This window comes from Trichomycterus rosablanca, chromosome 19 (assembly GCF_030014385.1).
Source record: "Trichomycterus rosablanca isolate fTriRos1 chromosome 19, fTriRos1.hap1, whole genome shotgun sequence".
In the NCBI taxonomy this organism is placed as follows: domain Eukaryota; kingdom Metazoa; phylum Chordata; class Actinopteri; order Siluriformes; family Trichomycteridae; genus Trichomycterus; species Trichomycterus rosablanca.
Genome location: NC_086006.1, coordinates 20,706,113 through 20,722,412, shown reverse-complemented (window position 1 = coordinate 20,722,412; position 16,300 = coordinate 20,706,113). Strand labels below are relative to the sequence as shown.

Here is a 16,300-nt window from a genome sequence, read left to right as displayed (position 1 = left end):
TGCAACAGAGTACTGTGCAATTGTACAGTCATTAGCACGATTAAGATTCAAACTCAGATCTCAGAAGGGGTGGGCTGGCTCAATAATATGTTAGTAATGTTATGTAATGCTACTGTGTTATTAAGGTTAGTAGTTTCATAAGAATGTCACAGGATACTTAGCCAGCGATTGCAAATCTAACCAGTTTTCTGTGTCAGTTCCCAGTGACCATTTTGCAGAATGGAGTCAAGATGACCAATGAGCCTCCTACAGGCCTTCGACTGAACCTGCTGCAGTCCTACCTGTCAGATCCTATTTCCGATCCACAGTTCCTCTCAGCTTGCCCAAACAAAGAGCTAGTGAGTAAACGAACTCTGTGTTTAACAGAATTCTCCTGACACCATATTCTGAGAGATATTAATCCACTTCTCTGTGATTAGGTTTGGGAAAAGCTTCTGTATGGGGTTTGCTTTTTCCACGCTCTTGTTCAGGAGAGAAAGAAGTTTGGACCGTTGGGTTGGAACATTCCTTATGGATTTAATGAATCAGATCTGCGTATCAGTATCAGGCAGTTGCAGGTACAGCTTTTTGCATAAACACTAGAAGGCCACACAGATAACCATACTAAAGTGCATTTTATGACCCAGAGTGTGTGGACACACAAGCTCGATTACGTGCTTGTTGGACATCTTAATAAAAAAAAAAAATCTGTATTTGTTAAACTATAGGTAAATATTGCACATTTGTAGCATTAATTTTTATCTTTTTACTTTCATTTAACAAATAAACAGTAATCGTGCAGATTGTTATTAAAAAAATAAAGTATTAACTGTTTATCGATTATGAATACATTATTAAGTATTAATTACATATTAATGTATAAAATAATGTAATTTTGACCAGATTTTGCATAAGACAGTGTGTGCATAGACAATCCAGATTCACATAAAACACACATCCCAGGAACTATTTTGTGACCCACTTTGAGGCGTCCTGACCCCTAGATTGAAGAGCCCTTGGTATCTAACTATTTTTAAACAGAATAGCGAGTTTGATATTTAAAGCTATGGCGCTCTGGTGGTGCATAGGCCTGTTACGCTAACCCACCACCACTGAAATCCAGGATCGATAGATCGATTGGTGCTATCGGCCAGCCAGGCATCTGCACAGGTATGATTCGCTATGTTTATGGATGTGGGGAGGGGGCTCTGTAATAGATTGGGTCTTGCGTCCAGGTTTCCTGGTGGCACTGGACCACAGCTTGACCTTGATTTGAAATGATTGTCCTGTGAACAGTTGACATTATATTTGTTGTTGGACTGTAAAAAGGCATAAAATGGCTTTTATTTTGTAAATGTGTTACTGAAATGCATTGAAAATGTGTTTAGAGATAAAAAAAAAAAAAGAAATAATGCAGAATGATGAGAAATGTCTTTGTTAAATAATTAAAAAATAAAAATATAATGCACTCTCGCAGCTGTTTGTGAATGAGTATGAGGAGGTTCCCTTTGAGGCCGTCACATATCTGACTGGAGAGTGTAACTATGGTGGGCGGGTCACGGATGACTGGGACCGTCGCCTCCTCCTGACCGTCTTGGCTGACTTTTACAATAAAGACATCATCGAGAATTCCCGTTACGCTTTCTCTCCTAGTGGTAAATACTACGCACCTCCGAAGTCAGTTTATGAAGACTATGTGGAGTTTATTAAGGTGAGCAGAACAGCTGATATGTGATAACTGTTAATTGTGAACAACAAGAAAAACAAAAAGTTAAGGAGTTCTTTACCCCTTTCAGAATCTGCCTTCTATTCAGCATCCAGAGGTGTTCGGTATGCATGAGAATGTAGAGATCTCAAAAGACCTGCAGCAGACCAAACTTCTGTTTGACTCCCTGATCCTGACCCAGGGAGGAGGCACGAAGGGAGGAGGAAGTACCGGAGGCGACAACAACCTCCTGGATATCGCCAGTGACACTCTGTCTAAAGTAATCACTCATACTGTTTGTAATACTACTTAGTGTGCATTTTTAAACAGCAACAACAAGCCTATAAGTGCTAACCTCTTTTAATTATCTTGTGTAGCTTCCAGAGAACTTTAACATCGAATCTGCTCTTGCCAAATTCCCAGTCCGGTATGAAGAGAGCATGAACACGGTTCTTGTACAGGAGATGGAGCGATATAATAAGTACGTTTCAGAAATTTGGTCCTGGTCAGAAAACATGAATATCTAATGTGTTAGGAGTTAAAACATATACAAACTAGTTTTGTACTAGGTGAGAAAGGCCAGATGGGAGTCAGTCATCTACTGTCTAGTTAAAGTACTGGCACAATTGGAGAGCATGTAATGGTTCTCCATGTGAGGTAAAACTCCCTATAGTAATCTCCTACTGATTGGTGAAAAAAGCATCAGACAGCTCACATACAAGTATAAAAAAAAATATTTTAAAGAAAGCGTGTCTGTGGATAGATGAGACAAAAATTACACTGGTTTGTAAAAGAAATCCCTGAATGGTGTGAAATTTCTCTTCACAGCTACAGGAAAGGTTTGTTTATTGTTTAAGGTGTATATTATTATCATGAGATCAGACCAGAGTAATTACTTAAGAAATCCAGGTTCATAAAGGGTTAAAATTTTTATTCTTTGCCCCTGTGTGTTGTATTTTGAATATGCATTTATATTTCATTGTACGTGTTCTGTCTTCAGTTTGTGCAACACCATCCGTACAAGCCTGCAGAACCTACTTAAGGCCATCAAGGGGCTAGTGGTGATGGATGCTGAGCTGGAAGCTATAGCAAGCGGCCTCCTGGTGGGCAAAGTGCCAGAGAAGTGGGCCAAACGCTCCTATCCCAGTCTCAAGCCCCTGGGCAGCTACATTTCCGATTTACTCGGCAGACTCAAATTTCTACAGGTTGGATTGACTGTTTTTCATTGTAAAGTCACTTTAAACAGTTTCCCATTTGCTCAATGGTTTAGTGTGTGTGTGTGTGTGTGTGTGTGTGTGTGTGTGTGTGTGTGTGTGTGTGTGTATAATTGCATTGGAAATAGGGACACCAATTGTTATGAAAGTTCCCCTTCAAGCTTAATCTAACACTTCAGCTGCGTAGCAGTCCTGGGTCTTTATTGTTATATAATTCTCTTTACAGTGCTTTATACATTTTCAATGGGAAACTGTTTTGACTGCAGCCTGGCCAGTCTAGCTCCTGCACTTAGTTTTTATAAAGTGGTGAATCTTTGCTCAGTGTTGCTCGTAAACAACTGAGCTTTGCACATTTGTGTCTTTTGTATACAGTCAAACTGTTTTTGTTTTTGGTCATTCCACAAACTTTTTTGGAATGTGTTGTAGGCATCAAATAATTAATTAGTAAAAATTGAAGACGTTGAGAAAATAAAGGATTAAATAATGCAGTTTGCAAATTACTGCTTTTTGTTATTCATGAATGATATGTTTTGCTTTTTAACTCTGTGAAATCTTTACTTTACATTTATTGTAGGACTGGTATGACACCACCAAGCCCAACGTTTTCTGGTTGTCTGGCTTCTTCTTTACCCAAGCATTCCTGACAGGAGCTATGCAGAACTATGCCAGAAAATACTCCATCCCTATTGACCTCCTCAGCTTTGACTATGAGGTATTTACTGCATATAATTTTCAACATATTGTACATAATTACATTACATAGGTGGTATTACCATAATATCACAATCTGTGTCCTCACCAAGACCCAGTCATTTCTCTCCATAACGCTCAGCTGATAATATGTGAAACCTCAGTGTTGTTCTGGGTAGCCAGCTGTCCTTCTCTGCTAACATGCCGGTTCCTCCCTACAACAACATTCTTGTCCAAATATTAGTTATCTCAAGGCTGGACTACTGAAACTTCATCATGGCAGGTGCTCCCACGTCCACTATCAAACCTCTGCAACTGATTCCAAATGCAGCCTCCGTTGCAACCACCCCACTACTGCAATCCCTTCACTGGCAAAGCCAAAAATCTACCTTAGAGAACTCATCAAAGCTCATTCGGTATCATGTACTCTTCCAGCCACAAGTCTACCTCATTTTGATCCACTCGTTTGATCCAGAACTCTGTTAAAACAGTCGAGTCTCTCACCATCTTTAAAAGACGATTAAACACCCACCTCTATACCAAGCATTTAAATTAAAACTAACTTGCACCCACTCCTACACTCATTTAAAGAAAAACATTTTACATATACTTTTGTTCTAACAGTGGCTTTGTGTCTTACACTGTTGTCTACAGAGCACCTGTTAAATAGATTTAAATAGAGATGTAACAACTCTAAAGAAAATAAATACTTATTTTTGGCCTCCTTTACCTTTTACCACCTTCATCCATCTGTCTTAGTTTGAACTTTTATTTAATAGTGGCTGATTTTTCTCTGATAATATTAAACAGGTCATGCCTTTCGATACCTCTGCCACCTCCCCCGAAGATGGAGTCTACACTTATGGACTATTTCTCGATGGAGCCCGATGGGATAAGAAAAGGTTTGAATCACAAAACGGTTTGACTTTCATGTCTTATTAGGTTGATCCCCTTTCCCAAAAGTAATGTCTGTTTTTGAATGTTTGCATGCAGTGGTGTTCTAGCTGAACAGTACCCCAAAATCCTTTTTGACTCAGTTCCTATCATTTGGATAAAGCCAGGTGAGTGAACACATGAACTCTTTAAACAGTCATAATTGTAATATGATGCTGATATGATAACTACATGCTGTTTTCCATATTGCAGTGGATAAGCGGGTTACGAAGCAGCCCCAGAACATATACGTGTGTCCATTGTATAAGACCAGCGAGCGTAAGGGGACTCTGTCTACCACAGGCCACTCTACGAACTTCGTCATCAGCATGATGCTGCCCACTAACAAGCGCCCGCAGCACTGGATCAAGAGAGGGGTGGCCATGCTCTGCCAGCTGGATAATTAACACTGGACCTCTTAAGCTCTAAATATGCACTTTATCCAACCTCAAGTGGGAGAATCCTTCACAACCACCATAATTATTAAATAAAGTTTGAAATGTGAACATGCAACCTGCATTTCTTTGTTTAAAACTATTTTAAATGATTCATCTTTACCAGTTTGACCTGGTTTGAATACTTTAGCCACACCTATTGCCAATGTGCAAGGGGTTTCACAGGATTCCAACTGCCACACTTTTTCAACACTTCAGTTAATTTTCAACACTTCATTAAAATTCTTCCTTTGTACAGCTGCCTGGTCGACTGACAGCGATGTTTTTGTGGTGGAATAATCAAGGAGCAACCACAGCTCAGCTGCAAAGCTAAAGTCTACGAAATCGTCTGCATTTAGCTGCAGCCCTAAGTACAGACTTACAAACTATCTCTTAAAGAATCATCAGCAAAAAGGGATTTAACAGATAGGTTTGTCATTGCTAAGCTTCCATACAAAACCCCTTAAAATTTAGGCTTAAATCAAGGTCGCAGTATAGCGTAGGATAACAGCGCACTAGCACCTGTGTTCAACCACCCTTGTGCAGGCATCTTGACCGGCCAGCAGAGGCTGGAATTGCAGAAGTGATAAGGCGTCCCTGCTTGTGTTCTTACAGACACCCAGCAAATAATGTGCCTGTGTAGGTGCAGCAAGCTGATACCGTGCTATCACCCAGCTGGGCACCACTGGCCAGCACTTTCGTGATAAATAGCAGTGTATACTATCAGGATTCCTTGCCTGACCTCACGAAGTCTCATACCGCTGAATAGAAGTGAATCCCTGTAATCATGTTCCAAAAATCTAGCTATCAATGTCTTAATAATGATTGTTTTGAAACAAGGTATGTATATCCAAAAGCATGTAGAGACCCCATACACACACACACACACACACACACACACACACACACACACTTGGTGGTTGTGGGGCTTGAACTAGCAACCATTCTGATTACTAGCACAGTTGTACAGTCTGATTACTTACCACTGAGCTACCACTGCCTCATGTTACATCTTTCACTTTTTTGGAAAGGCTGTTAAAAAGTTTTTGTGCTCAATGATGTTGACAAGTTTGGTGTGAACTGGAATACACAGAGCCCCGGCCTTAACCCCATTAAACAACTCCGAGATGAATTGGAACATTGATTGTTCTAGGCTTTATCATTCAACTCACCAGTGCCTGGCACACTTCTGTGAAAAGCTATTCCAGAGTAGAGTGGGGGATGAAAACACACTACTGCTTATGGTTTCAGAATGGAATATCCAACAAGCTCATGCTCACGTGGTCACATACTATTAGCCAACTGAATAATGCAATCACTTGGACATTAACTGTTTCCAGCCTTGAGAGCTGAGCGACTAAGGAGAGTTGCAGAGTAGAGTTTCATATAGTGATCCATGTCAGAGGGAGGTTGCCTGGACCAGTCCCATGATAGGATATTTTTAACTGTGTCAGGATATAAATATATGTGTGCTGGTTACGAGCCTAAAACACTCTGAGGTTACAAGTGCAACAAAAACAGCCACCACTTGACTTGGTCTGAAGGTAAAATGAATGTTTGCATCGAATTTTCTCTTTATTTGAAATAATCTTCCTGGGTGAAAGGTGGAATTCTGCATGAAATAGAGTTGCATGCTGAAAAGACAGGCAGTGTGGTCCAAAACTACACTGCAAGCACCAACTGTTGTTGGAGAAGCTCTTATGCTAATGCTAACTCCTGATTCATAGTAAAACAAATAAACACATTTAGCCTCCAGCAATCAGAAGATAAAATATTTAAACATCTGGTCTAATGCATCCAAAAATCAGGTGTTTCAGTGAATGGGATTAGTTTCAATGTGTGGGTTGTGGAGATGGTCAGAGTCTCTTTTTAAGAAGGTTCTGTTCATGGGTACCATGGCTTGCTCGAAAAACAAATTTGTTAGCGGGTTAGGGTTAGGATGCTGGGTTGAATGAGATCAGAGGTGCTAGTTGTGACGGTGGCTTTCTCTATAAACAAAGTCTGCTCATGGGACAACATATACAAAAAGAGCAAATTCATTATCGTTTCTACCTTACTTACTAGTGGGTGTCCTGCAAAGATCACACCAAGAGCACAAAGTACAGTGCCAAATGGAATAAAAAAAAAAACTCTTAAGAGGATTAAGAGCCTTGCGCAGGGGCCCAACAGTGTGACCTTGGTGGTTTTGGGGCTTAAACAGGCAACCTTCTGATTACTAGTCCAGTACCTTAACCACTGAGCTACCATTGTCCCATGTCCCTACACTTTTGTGGACATGCAATTTCAAAACCATTGGCAATAATATGGACCCGTCCCCCTCTTTTTCCTTCGCAGCTATGTCATTTTTTACTTCTCTGGAAAGACTTTTCACAGGCTTTTGGACTTTGTCTTTGGGAATTTGTGCCCACTGATGTTGGACGCCTGGAGAATGGATGCCTGTCAACAGACAATACAATTTATTATAATGGTGTGTAGTGGGGGTGGAGGTCAGGGCTCAGTTCCTCCTCACCAAACACATCAAACAATGTCTTATGGACCTTGCTTTGAAGCACAGGGGGGAAGACGTGCTGTAATAGAAAGGGTCCTATTTATACGTTGGAAGCATATTGTTTATTTCATACCAAAACTTTATTACAGCTGTGAAGTATAGTGGAGGTGCATCAAAGTTTTAGGTTACGTTGCTGCATCAGGGTCTCAGATATTTTACAGGAATTTAAAAAAAAATCCAAAATGATTCACAATTTCTTCTCACTGTTGTGTATTGTCTGAATTTAAGCTACAGACGATTTTATTCTTGCTTAAATTATCAGATGCTAAGATTTACATGCCTTTTCCAGACAAAAAATAGGACAATTTTTTGTCCAACAAGTGATTGTCCTATTTTTTAAAAGTTCTTGAGACTTTGCTTCAAAATGTGCATATACCATTAAACACCTTTCCAATTAAGGATTAAGAGTCTTGCTCAGGAGCCCAGCAGTATTGACTTTGTTGCATTGAGCTGTTGTGAGGCTTGAACTGGCAACCTTCTAATTACTAGTCCACCAGTGAGCTACCACTGTCCCATGTCCCAACACTTTTAGGACAATATCTGACAGTTTGTGGACATACCATTTCAAAACCAGGGGCAATAATATGTGTCGTTGGATGCCTGGAGAATGCCTGGCTGTCAAGTGTCAAAACCTCGAGACTTTGCTCCAAAATGTTCATATAAATGTACCATTAAACTCTTTTACTATTGTAATTTAACTGAATTTACCAAATCTAGGGAGGATGGAGGAACAGTATGAGAGCTCAGCAGGAGACTGGGATGAGGATGAAGACGAGGCCACACAATACATGATTGAGCAGAGTCTTTTAGAATGTGGAAAGTCCAGGAATGAAACGAGGTAAAACTATGTGATGTTATCTATAACTGTGGGTCAGTATGAAGCTTGATTATGCAAAGTAATACAATTAGTTGTGATTTTGCTTAGTGGTCCTGCTCTGGAATACATTGACCATGAGGAGATTTTTACAGCCATACGCGCAGGTGAGAGGTGAATCATTTTTACTATTCTGTGCTGAAAATTCTCTGAACCTTTTAAGTATCTTTACTTTTTTTGTATGGTCAAAGGAAATGAAGATGCCTTACGGATGCTTGTGCAGTGTAAAGAAGCCATGTCAATGGCAGACAGCAGAGGCTGGATTCCCTTACACGAGGCAGCTGTACAGCAGAAGAGGATTATTTTGGAGATCACTTTTTCAGGTACAGTTGAGGTAAAAACAAAAAACAAAAAACTGTTTTATACATGCCAAGGCAGTCTTGGGATTTAAATAATGCCTATAACTGCCCTCTTTAAAATGTGCTTTTTTTTTTTAAGTTGATCTTGAAAGTAATCTAGGATAAGTGGAATTAGCTTGTTGGCTATTGCCTCTTGGTTTCATGGCTGGAACATTAATGCTGCAATGTCTGTTTATATAAGAAATCAGCTTGCTATGTTAGCTATGTGCTAATGTTAAGTACTGCACTAAAATCACTATAATTTTTAATTTCAGTGTATAAAATGCTAAATATTGACATTGTTATATTAAGTTATATTATTTACTTAGACATATAAAACATATCAAACTATGTATCTGTATAATTCTACATAATTATATTTTGTTGTTTACAATTACCAGCTACATTATAGCTTCAGTTTAACATTTCCCGTGTCGTTTTTAGCATCTCCTCAGGGGGCGGCTCAGTCCCACACACTGAGAGGAGAGACTGCCCTGTTCCTTGCGGTTGTCCATGGTCTCCGAGATAACGCTACATTTTTGCTTCAGAACGGCTACAACCCTGACTGCCAGAATAAAGATGAAGACTCTCCCTTAGTTGCAGGTGGGTAATAATGCAGCTCGGTTAAAACACAGCTTGCCGATTCAATTCCAATGTAATGAGATGGAGTACTCCATATGTTTATGGAATGGTTCTACAAGTTTAGACTTGAGTTTAGAACCTTTGTGGACACCGGACACAAACATCCCATCCAGAACAAAAGGCGTTAATTTCCTCTACTTTTATGGCTAGTCTTTCCACTCCAGTTTGTAAATGACTGCGGGTCTGCTCATAGTCAGTAAGGGCAGTGGTAACTCAGTGCATTGGGCTAGTAAATATTAGGTATTAGGTCAACACAAGCTGCCACTGTTGGGCCCCTGAGCAAAGCCCTTAAACCTCAATGGCTCTGATTGTATTTGGTGACAATTGTAAGTTGCTTGAGATAAATGCTGTAAATGTAGTCTACATTCTAATTCAAGTGTTAATGGGACTGTTAATGGGATTATTGTAGCATCCACCAATTCCAGATAGTAAAGTGTCAGTATTACTCCAAAGAACATGTTTCCACTGCTCAACAGTCAAATGTTAATGTGTTTTACTCCCCTCCAGCTTGTTCCCTGTTTGGCATTGTGCATCATGGTCCTAGTTTATGTGTTGCTGCTCAGCCGTGAAATCTTTTGACTCACACTTCTTGTGTCAGTGTTTTAATTAAACATGACTTTTAATATTACAGCCAAATTGAAATCATTAAAAATGACTAAAGTTATAACACAATTATTTGTGTTTTTATCTCTTTAAACAGCCATAAAGAATAACCAGTATGACTTGTCGTCTCTATTGCTACGTTATAACGCCTCTGTGGACCAAAAAGGCAGCCTTCAGAGAACTGCACTTCATGAAGCATCTCTTTTGGGCTTAGAAGACTACGTGTACCTGCTCCTCCAGTCTGGTGCAAACCCAGATTCCTGTGACACCAATGAGCGTACTCCTTTGGGACTGGCTGCCCAGGCTGGACATTTAAATGTTGTTGAGATCCTACTACAGAAAGGTTATTAAAACTCTGTCTAGTCCCTAGAGCTAGCATAATATAACAATGAAGAGATAATTGTCACCATTTCATGTTAATTATTTTCTGGAGGTCCTAGGCTAGTTATTTTTGCAGGCAGAGAAAGGCTCTTTTACTTCCTTAGTTTTGCTAAAGTGGTTTGACAACCAATTAGGCATCTGTAAAGATAAATGAGAGCAATTAGTGCTATGTGGACACACTGAGGTGCTTGACACAGCTGTGTAGCTCGTAGTTTAAAAACATGCCAAGCCTCATGTACTGTACATTGTCTGTTCTGTGGTGATTAGGGATAAGACCTTTTCACACTAAATGAGAAGTTTCCTCAACATGAAGTTTACAGTCTGTAATGGTGCTGGAACACGCCCCCACATACAAGCCTGAATAGAAATAGAACCCAATTTGCAAGTATTTAATCAAGGTAGAATGATACTGTGACTAAAAATCCTAATTTATAAGCAAAACAATAGAAACAAATTATCAAATTAAACAGAAGGAAACATCCACAACCCGAAACTGAGACACTAGATAGAAAAGGTATAGTGCAGAAATGAGAGCTGGAAGTCACAATATGAGAGGCTACTCTGGATGTCCCAGCTATGAAAAAAGAAAAGACAGGGAACTGCCCAAACCTGCTGGTTCTGGCAATACATGAGCAAAAACAATATTATATCAGTTTGGGCTCCCCTGTACATAACAGTGGATTTACAGGCAAATCCAGCTCCAGAAAAGGGATGTCACGTCTCTTGTGGGGCAATTTGCTTTCCCAGGACAGTTCCCTCATGAGTTCCAAGAAATCAAAAGAATGCTAGCAACTCTGAGCTGTTCGTCACCTCGGCCTCAGACAAATGCCCATGTGCCAGTAAGAAGCTGGTGAGGAAGACAGAGAGATGCCTCGATATATAGGAAACTTTCCACCTGAAGCGACTTAAGGCTTCTGACTATCGCTTGTACCTGTGCCTCTGTGACCCATCTGCCCTTTACAGCACCTCCGTGCCCCAACTCCACTTTGTGCAGGCGTCATTGAGCACCCCAGCAGGGGGTAATTGTGGCAGTTATAAGGACCTTCCCTCCATTTCCCACAAGCAGATGAGCCAATCATTGTCAGTATAGGTGCTCAGTAACAAAGCTCTGGTGTGCTTGCATGTTTTACCACTGCGCCATCTGAGCGTCCCCAAGCCACAAATATTTTTTAATGTGTTGCTTTTTATGGCCCATAAGCTCTTACCATTTATTGTGCCTTTTAATACAAACATCCTGTGCAGTGTGAATAGTCTTTATTTCGAATATAAAAAAGTACAGTCAAACAATTTAGAAAAATCTATAACTGTTTTCTTTGTCTTCTATCTGTTTGACACACTGTTGAACTGACTCACAGGGGCCAGCGTATGGCCGAAGCTTCACTCTCCAGAGGCTTTGCCGGTGCTGTTTGAGGCTGCAGCGTCTGGAAACCCTGACGTCATCTCAGTGCTGTTAGAGTACGAAGCTGACCCCAATGCTCCCACACACACTGGCCATCTGCCCATTCACCGTGCCGCTTATCACGGCCATCTGCTGTAAGTAATGGATGTCCCGTGCAGATTCCTTGTTTGGTCAGCAGAGGCTGCTCTTACACCAGTGATGAGGACTCCTGTTTCAGCTATTGTTTCTTCCCTACAGACACACAGCCAATCATGTGTCTGTGTAGGCGCCTGGCTGGCTGATAGCAGAGCTGAGATTCAAATTCGAGAGATCTTGAGATCTCAGCGCTGGTGGGCTAATGTGTTTTACCGCTGCACCACCCCAGAGCTTGAAATGTATCATTATTAGCAATATAAACACTCATTTGGTTTGTATACATAGTACAAACTATGTAGTTTGGGATGCAGCACTTCTTCACCAGGCTTTGGGTTGCCTTTGATTTGTGGGGGTGTTCCGATCATAATAAGTTCTGACTCATCTTTTTCCCTAATAAGCTCCCAATCTAGTGACGTCCAGTTCCCTCCCATCAGAATCATGTTGCTAGCACTGTTCCCCCTGCCGGCCGGGAATGGCTGAGACTATCACACACCCCCTTTTGACTCGACAAAAATGCTATTGACCAGACAACACTGAATTTTTGACCATTTTTCCTTCCTACAGACAAACCCAATTGTATCTGTTTGGGCAGCTGGCTGGTTGATAGCACAGCTTAGAATCAAATTGGGATTTTAATCCACTGCAACACCTAAGTGCCCCATAAATTGTCACTCCTCTTTAAAACTAATTTTCTCGGGTGCTCAGGTGGCACAGCACAATAATCCACTACCACACCAGTGCCGAGATTAAGACTACTGGTTGGCTGGGCGCCCTCTAGCAGGCATAATTGCTGGGTGGAAAATGGCCGGATTAAAAGAGGTGGGGCTGTGTGAGGACATTGGTTGCTCAAGGCGGCTGCACAGAAGTGGATGAACACAGAGATCGGAGGGAGGGAGTGCGTCAGTTAAGAATAGAGGGGGTTGCCCTTGGAAACAAAAAATCTCCAGATGACTATCCTGATTACAAGATCACATCTGATTTTACAAGTCTAGGTCAAGCTAATCAGATACAGACAACCTGATAGACCATTAAAATCTAGTACGGGCCAATCTGAGGTTATTAGATGTCTATTAATAGATGTCTATAAATGTCATGAGTCTGTTGGTGCTCACTGGCTATGTTCTCAGTTTAAATAAATCTCTTCTCATTTCTCAGGGTACTAGAGCAGTTGATCCCAGTAACTAAAAAAGAAGCCATAAAGGAGAGTGGCATGAGCCCGTTGCATTCGGCTGCTGCAGGAGGTCACTGTCAGTGCATTGAGATACTCTTGAATGCTGGATTTGACCCCAACTTCATGCTTCACCCCAAAGTGCGCAAAAACTACGATGACGAGCGGCGGTCGGCGCTCTACTTTGCCGTCTCGAACAGCGACGTTCAGTCGGCGCGGCTGCTCCTAAAGGCTGGTGCCATGCCGAACCAGGACCCGGTCAACTGCCTGCAGGTGGCCATGCGTCTGGGCAACTACGAGCTCATCAACACTCTGCTGCGCTACGGTGCAAATGTGAACTACTACTCACGTGTAAATACGACACACTTCCCATCAGCCCTGCAGTATGCACTGAAAGACGAGGTGATGCTTCGCATGCTGCTAAACCACGGCTACGATGCACGGCGCTGCTTCGACTGTCCCTACGGCCAGGGCTCTCACACGGCACTGGATTACGTGGGCTGGAGTGTTTCTGTAATAAGAGACGTTGTGGTGAGAGCAGTTTTGCAGGTTTGATTTTTAGTAACTACAGTATGTTTAACTCTAAAACTGGTTTTGTCTTTCAATCAGAGTTAGTGGTGCATGTACCATGTACCTACAATATACATCAATTATTTATATATCTTTATACTGTATATCCAAATGTTTTGCCATTTTGGATCATTGGACTCATTTATCTTGAGAGGAGTGCTCAGGGAAAATGGGTTCAAAGGTCTAAAATGGCAAAACATTAAGATTTGTATGATCTTACCAGTAACTTACTAGTCTGTAAGTTTATGAAAAATAAAATAAAATAAAATATATATTTCTTCTCTTTCCTTTGGCATTTTTTGTTGTATTAATGGGAACACCTGACTTTTAAAAAGGTAATTAGAGGTTCTCATTCTATTTCCATGCTGGATTGTGAGTAATTAATAGACAAAACCAAAGTTTAGACTGACTTTGTTAGTCTAGTATTATAAAAGATGAGGGTTCTTTATGAGGGTTCTTTATGAGGGATCTTCAAAAAGTTTCCGCATGTTTTAAAACTCTATGTATTAAGAATTTAAAAAACAAATCACATCACTTTTCTACTTAGTCACCTTCCTTTGTGATGCATTTTTTCCAGCGTCGTACCATTTTAATGCCATCAGCAAAAAACGTTTTTGGTTGAGCGTGTAGCCTCTGATGCACCGCTGCTTTCACATCATCATCACAGAAAAATCTTCTTCCCCTTAAAGCTTCTTCGAGCTGTCCAAAAAGGTGGAAATCAGATGCCGCTAATTCCGGACTATAAGCCCTTTCTCAGTTTCTCAGACATTAACTAATTACTACTCCCTCATCCATAATATTAAAGGATATAAAGTCCTGCATCAGCTTAACAAATAAAGAACATGGGCTATACTGCTTTAGAAGATCAGCAATATCAATCTGTAAATAAATACATCTAAGTAGAAAGGAATATGATAAATCTCGTTTATATTCTGTCTGCAGTTCTGTGAGGTGATCACAGTTTCCTGGTTCAAGCACTTCACAGGCCAGGTGGTGAGAATCCTGCTTGATTATGTTGACCACGTCACCTTCTGCTCCAAACTGAAGAGCATTCTGGTAGAACAAAAACAGTGGCCTGAGATTTGCAGGATTCAAGGTGTGTAACCAGCAGCAGCATACAGGCTGGTGACAAATTATAGGAAATGACTTGATTAACATTGTGCTTTTTTCTTGTTCATGTGTAAAACGTCAAGCAGGTTTAATTGACCTTGAGATTTTGACTTTTTAAATTAAATTTGGCATAAAAACAAGACCTAAATAATGTTTAAAAAGGGGATTATTTTGGGGGCATGTATGGCAGGAACTTCAGTCACAAAAACTGCCCAACTGGTATTTCAGTGGTCTTCCACAGTCCTAAATAGTGTATATATTGGCAGAGGTATCTCAGTGGTTAAGGTGCTGGACTGGTAATCAGAAGGTTGCAGGTTCAAAGCCCACCACTGTCATAAAACCTCAAAAAGTGGCACTCTTGTTCCCCTGAGCAAGGCCCTTAACCCTTATTAGCTCAAACTGTATTCATATGTAATTGTATGTCTTGAAAAGTGGGCAAATGCATAAGTGGTGTACACTAAGAGTATAGTACAGGCCTGAGTGCCTGACAGAAAAAAAGTCAGACAGCTTTGTTTTGCTGTGAGGGGCATTTTGCTGGCATGTTTTGGCCCAGTTGGTCTTTTAGAGGGACTGTTCAAAGAAAATCAATATTTTGTGACTGATTAAATTCTCAGTAGGATGGAACATTTTATCCTGGTGGGTGGGTCTGGTTTCCTTAAGATTATAATCTCCTATTCATAGTGCTTCAGGAGACACTATATGGCACAAGGATAATAATAATGTAACTCATATGATATGGACTTCACAGTCACCAGATCTAAACCAAGATTTGTGGCCAACATGTTTGACAGCGCTCTGTATTATTGTCATCCCTTAATTTGTCACCTATCTGTATTACAGAGCATCTGCACTTATATGTGTGTCTGTGAATCACATTTGGATTGTTTAAATTGCTCTAGTTATCTCAATAATACTGCAACATCATCTTTTCTCTTTGCAGAAAACACTCGGAGCCTAAAGCATCTGTGCCGACTCAGGATCCGTGAGTGCCTTGGTCGATTACGGCTTAGGGCTCCGGTTTTCATCAGCTTCTTACCACTACCGAACTCTCTGAAGGACTATATCCGATTTAAAGAGTATGACATTTACAACAAAGGAACCAGTTCTGAGCTGGAATACAACTGATGTTTTTATATTGTATTTGTTCTGTTATTGTTTGTATATTTTAATTGTTATGACTCTTATGTAACATTTTTTATTGTGCATGGTCAGTCAGTACTGAAAATAGTTTTGGACTTGTATTGTAGTAAAATTTTGAACAATGTACCATTACATTATTTTTTGTTTTGTTAAAAACACGCCTTTACTTAGGGTTGTGCTTTGATGCAGAAGATAATCTTGACGCCACATAGTTCCAGTTGTTGGATATCATTCAGAATGTGATTGGAGCTACTAACTGCTGTAACTACACTTCCACTTAACATTTACATTTGGTATTGGTATAGACAACCTTGACTCATATAACTGTTTTTTAATATATGAACTATATGCAATTAATGATACGTCTATCACCTTGCTGTAATTTCAAGCACTTTATCACCTCAGCTACCACAGCTGGGTTTAATCATAATAACCAA

At 40.4% G+C, this 16,300-nt stretch overlaps 2 protein-coding genes across 5 annotated transcripts in view; both read left to right on the top strand.

Annotated features, from left to right (window-relative positions):
- dnah12 (dynein, axonemal, heavy chain 12) overlaps window positions 1–5,034 on the top strand; it is a 36,747-nt gene extending 31,713 nt beyond the window's left edge. For 3 of the 4 annotated variants that reach the window (XM_063015987.1, XM_063015988.1, XM_063015989.1), the window contains exons 65-74: window positions 198–338; window positions 420–557; window positions 1,457–1,690; window positions 1,776–1,964; window positions 2,062–2,165; window positions 2,685–2,889; window positions 3,473–3,610; window positions 4,399–4,490; window positions 4,582–4,649; window positions 4,735–5,034. In XM_063015987.1, coding sequence (XP_062872057.1) covers window positions 198–338; window positions 420–557; window positions 1,457–1,690; window positions 1,776–1,964; window positions 2,062–2,165; window positions 2,685–2,889; window positions 3,473–3,610; window positions 4,399–4,490; window positions 4,582–4,649; window positions 4,735–4,928 — 1,503 coding nt within the window. In that variant the 3' untranslated portion in view covers window positions 4,929–5,034. Of the gene's footprint in view, window positions 1–197; window positions 339–419; window positions 558–1,456; window positions 1,691–1,775; window positions 1,965–2,061; window positions 2,166–2,684; window positions 2,890–3,472; window positions 3,611–4,398; window positions 4,491–4,581; window positions 4,650–4,734 lie in introns of those variants that run through there. The other variant, XR_010015424.1, reaches the window with a different exon arrangement.
- A 3,191-nt stretch (window positions 5,035–8,225) lies between these two features.
- On the top strand, window positions 8,226–15,953 carry asb14b (ankyrin repeat and SOCS box containing 14b). Its single transcript, XM_063015678.1, has 9 exons — window positions 8,226–8,341; window positions 8,429–8,484; window positions 8,569–8,700; window positions 9,160–9,318; window positions 10,058–10,303; window positions 11,697–11,874; window positions 13,031–13,574; window positions 14,556–14,709; window positions 15,664–15,953. The coding sequence occupies exons 1-9, from the start codon at window positions 8,226–8,228 to the stop codon at window positions 15,846–15,848; spliced, it is 1,770 nt and encodes a 589-aa protein (XP_062871748.1). The 3' UTR covers window positions 15,849–15,953.
- Window positions 15,954–16,300: the final 347 nt, after the last annotated feature.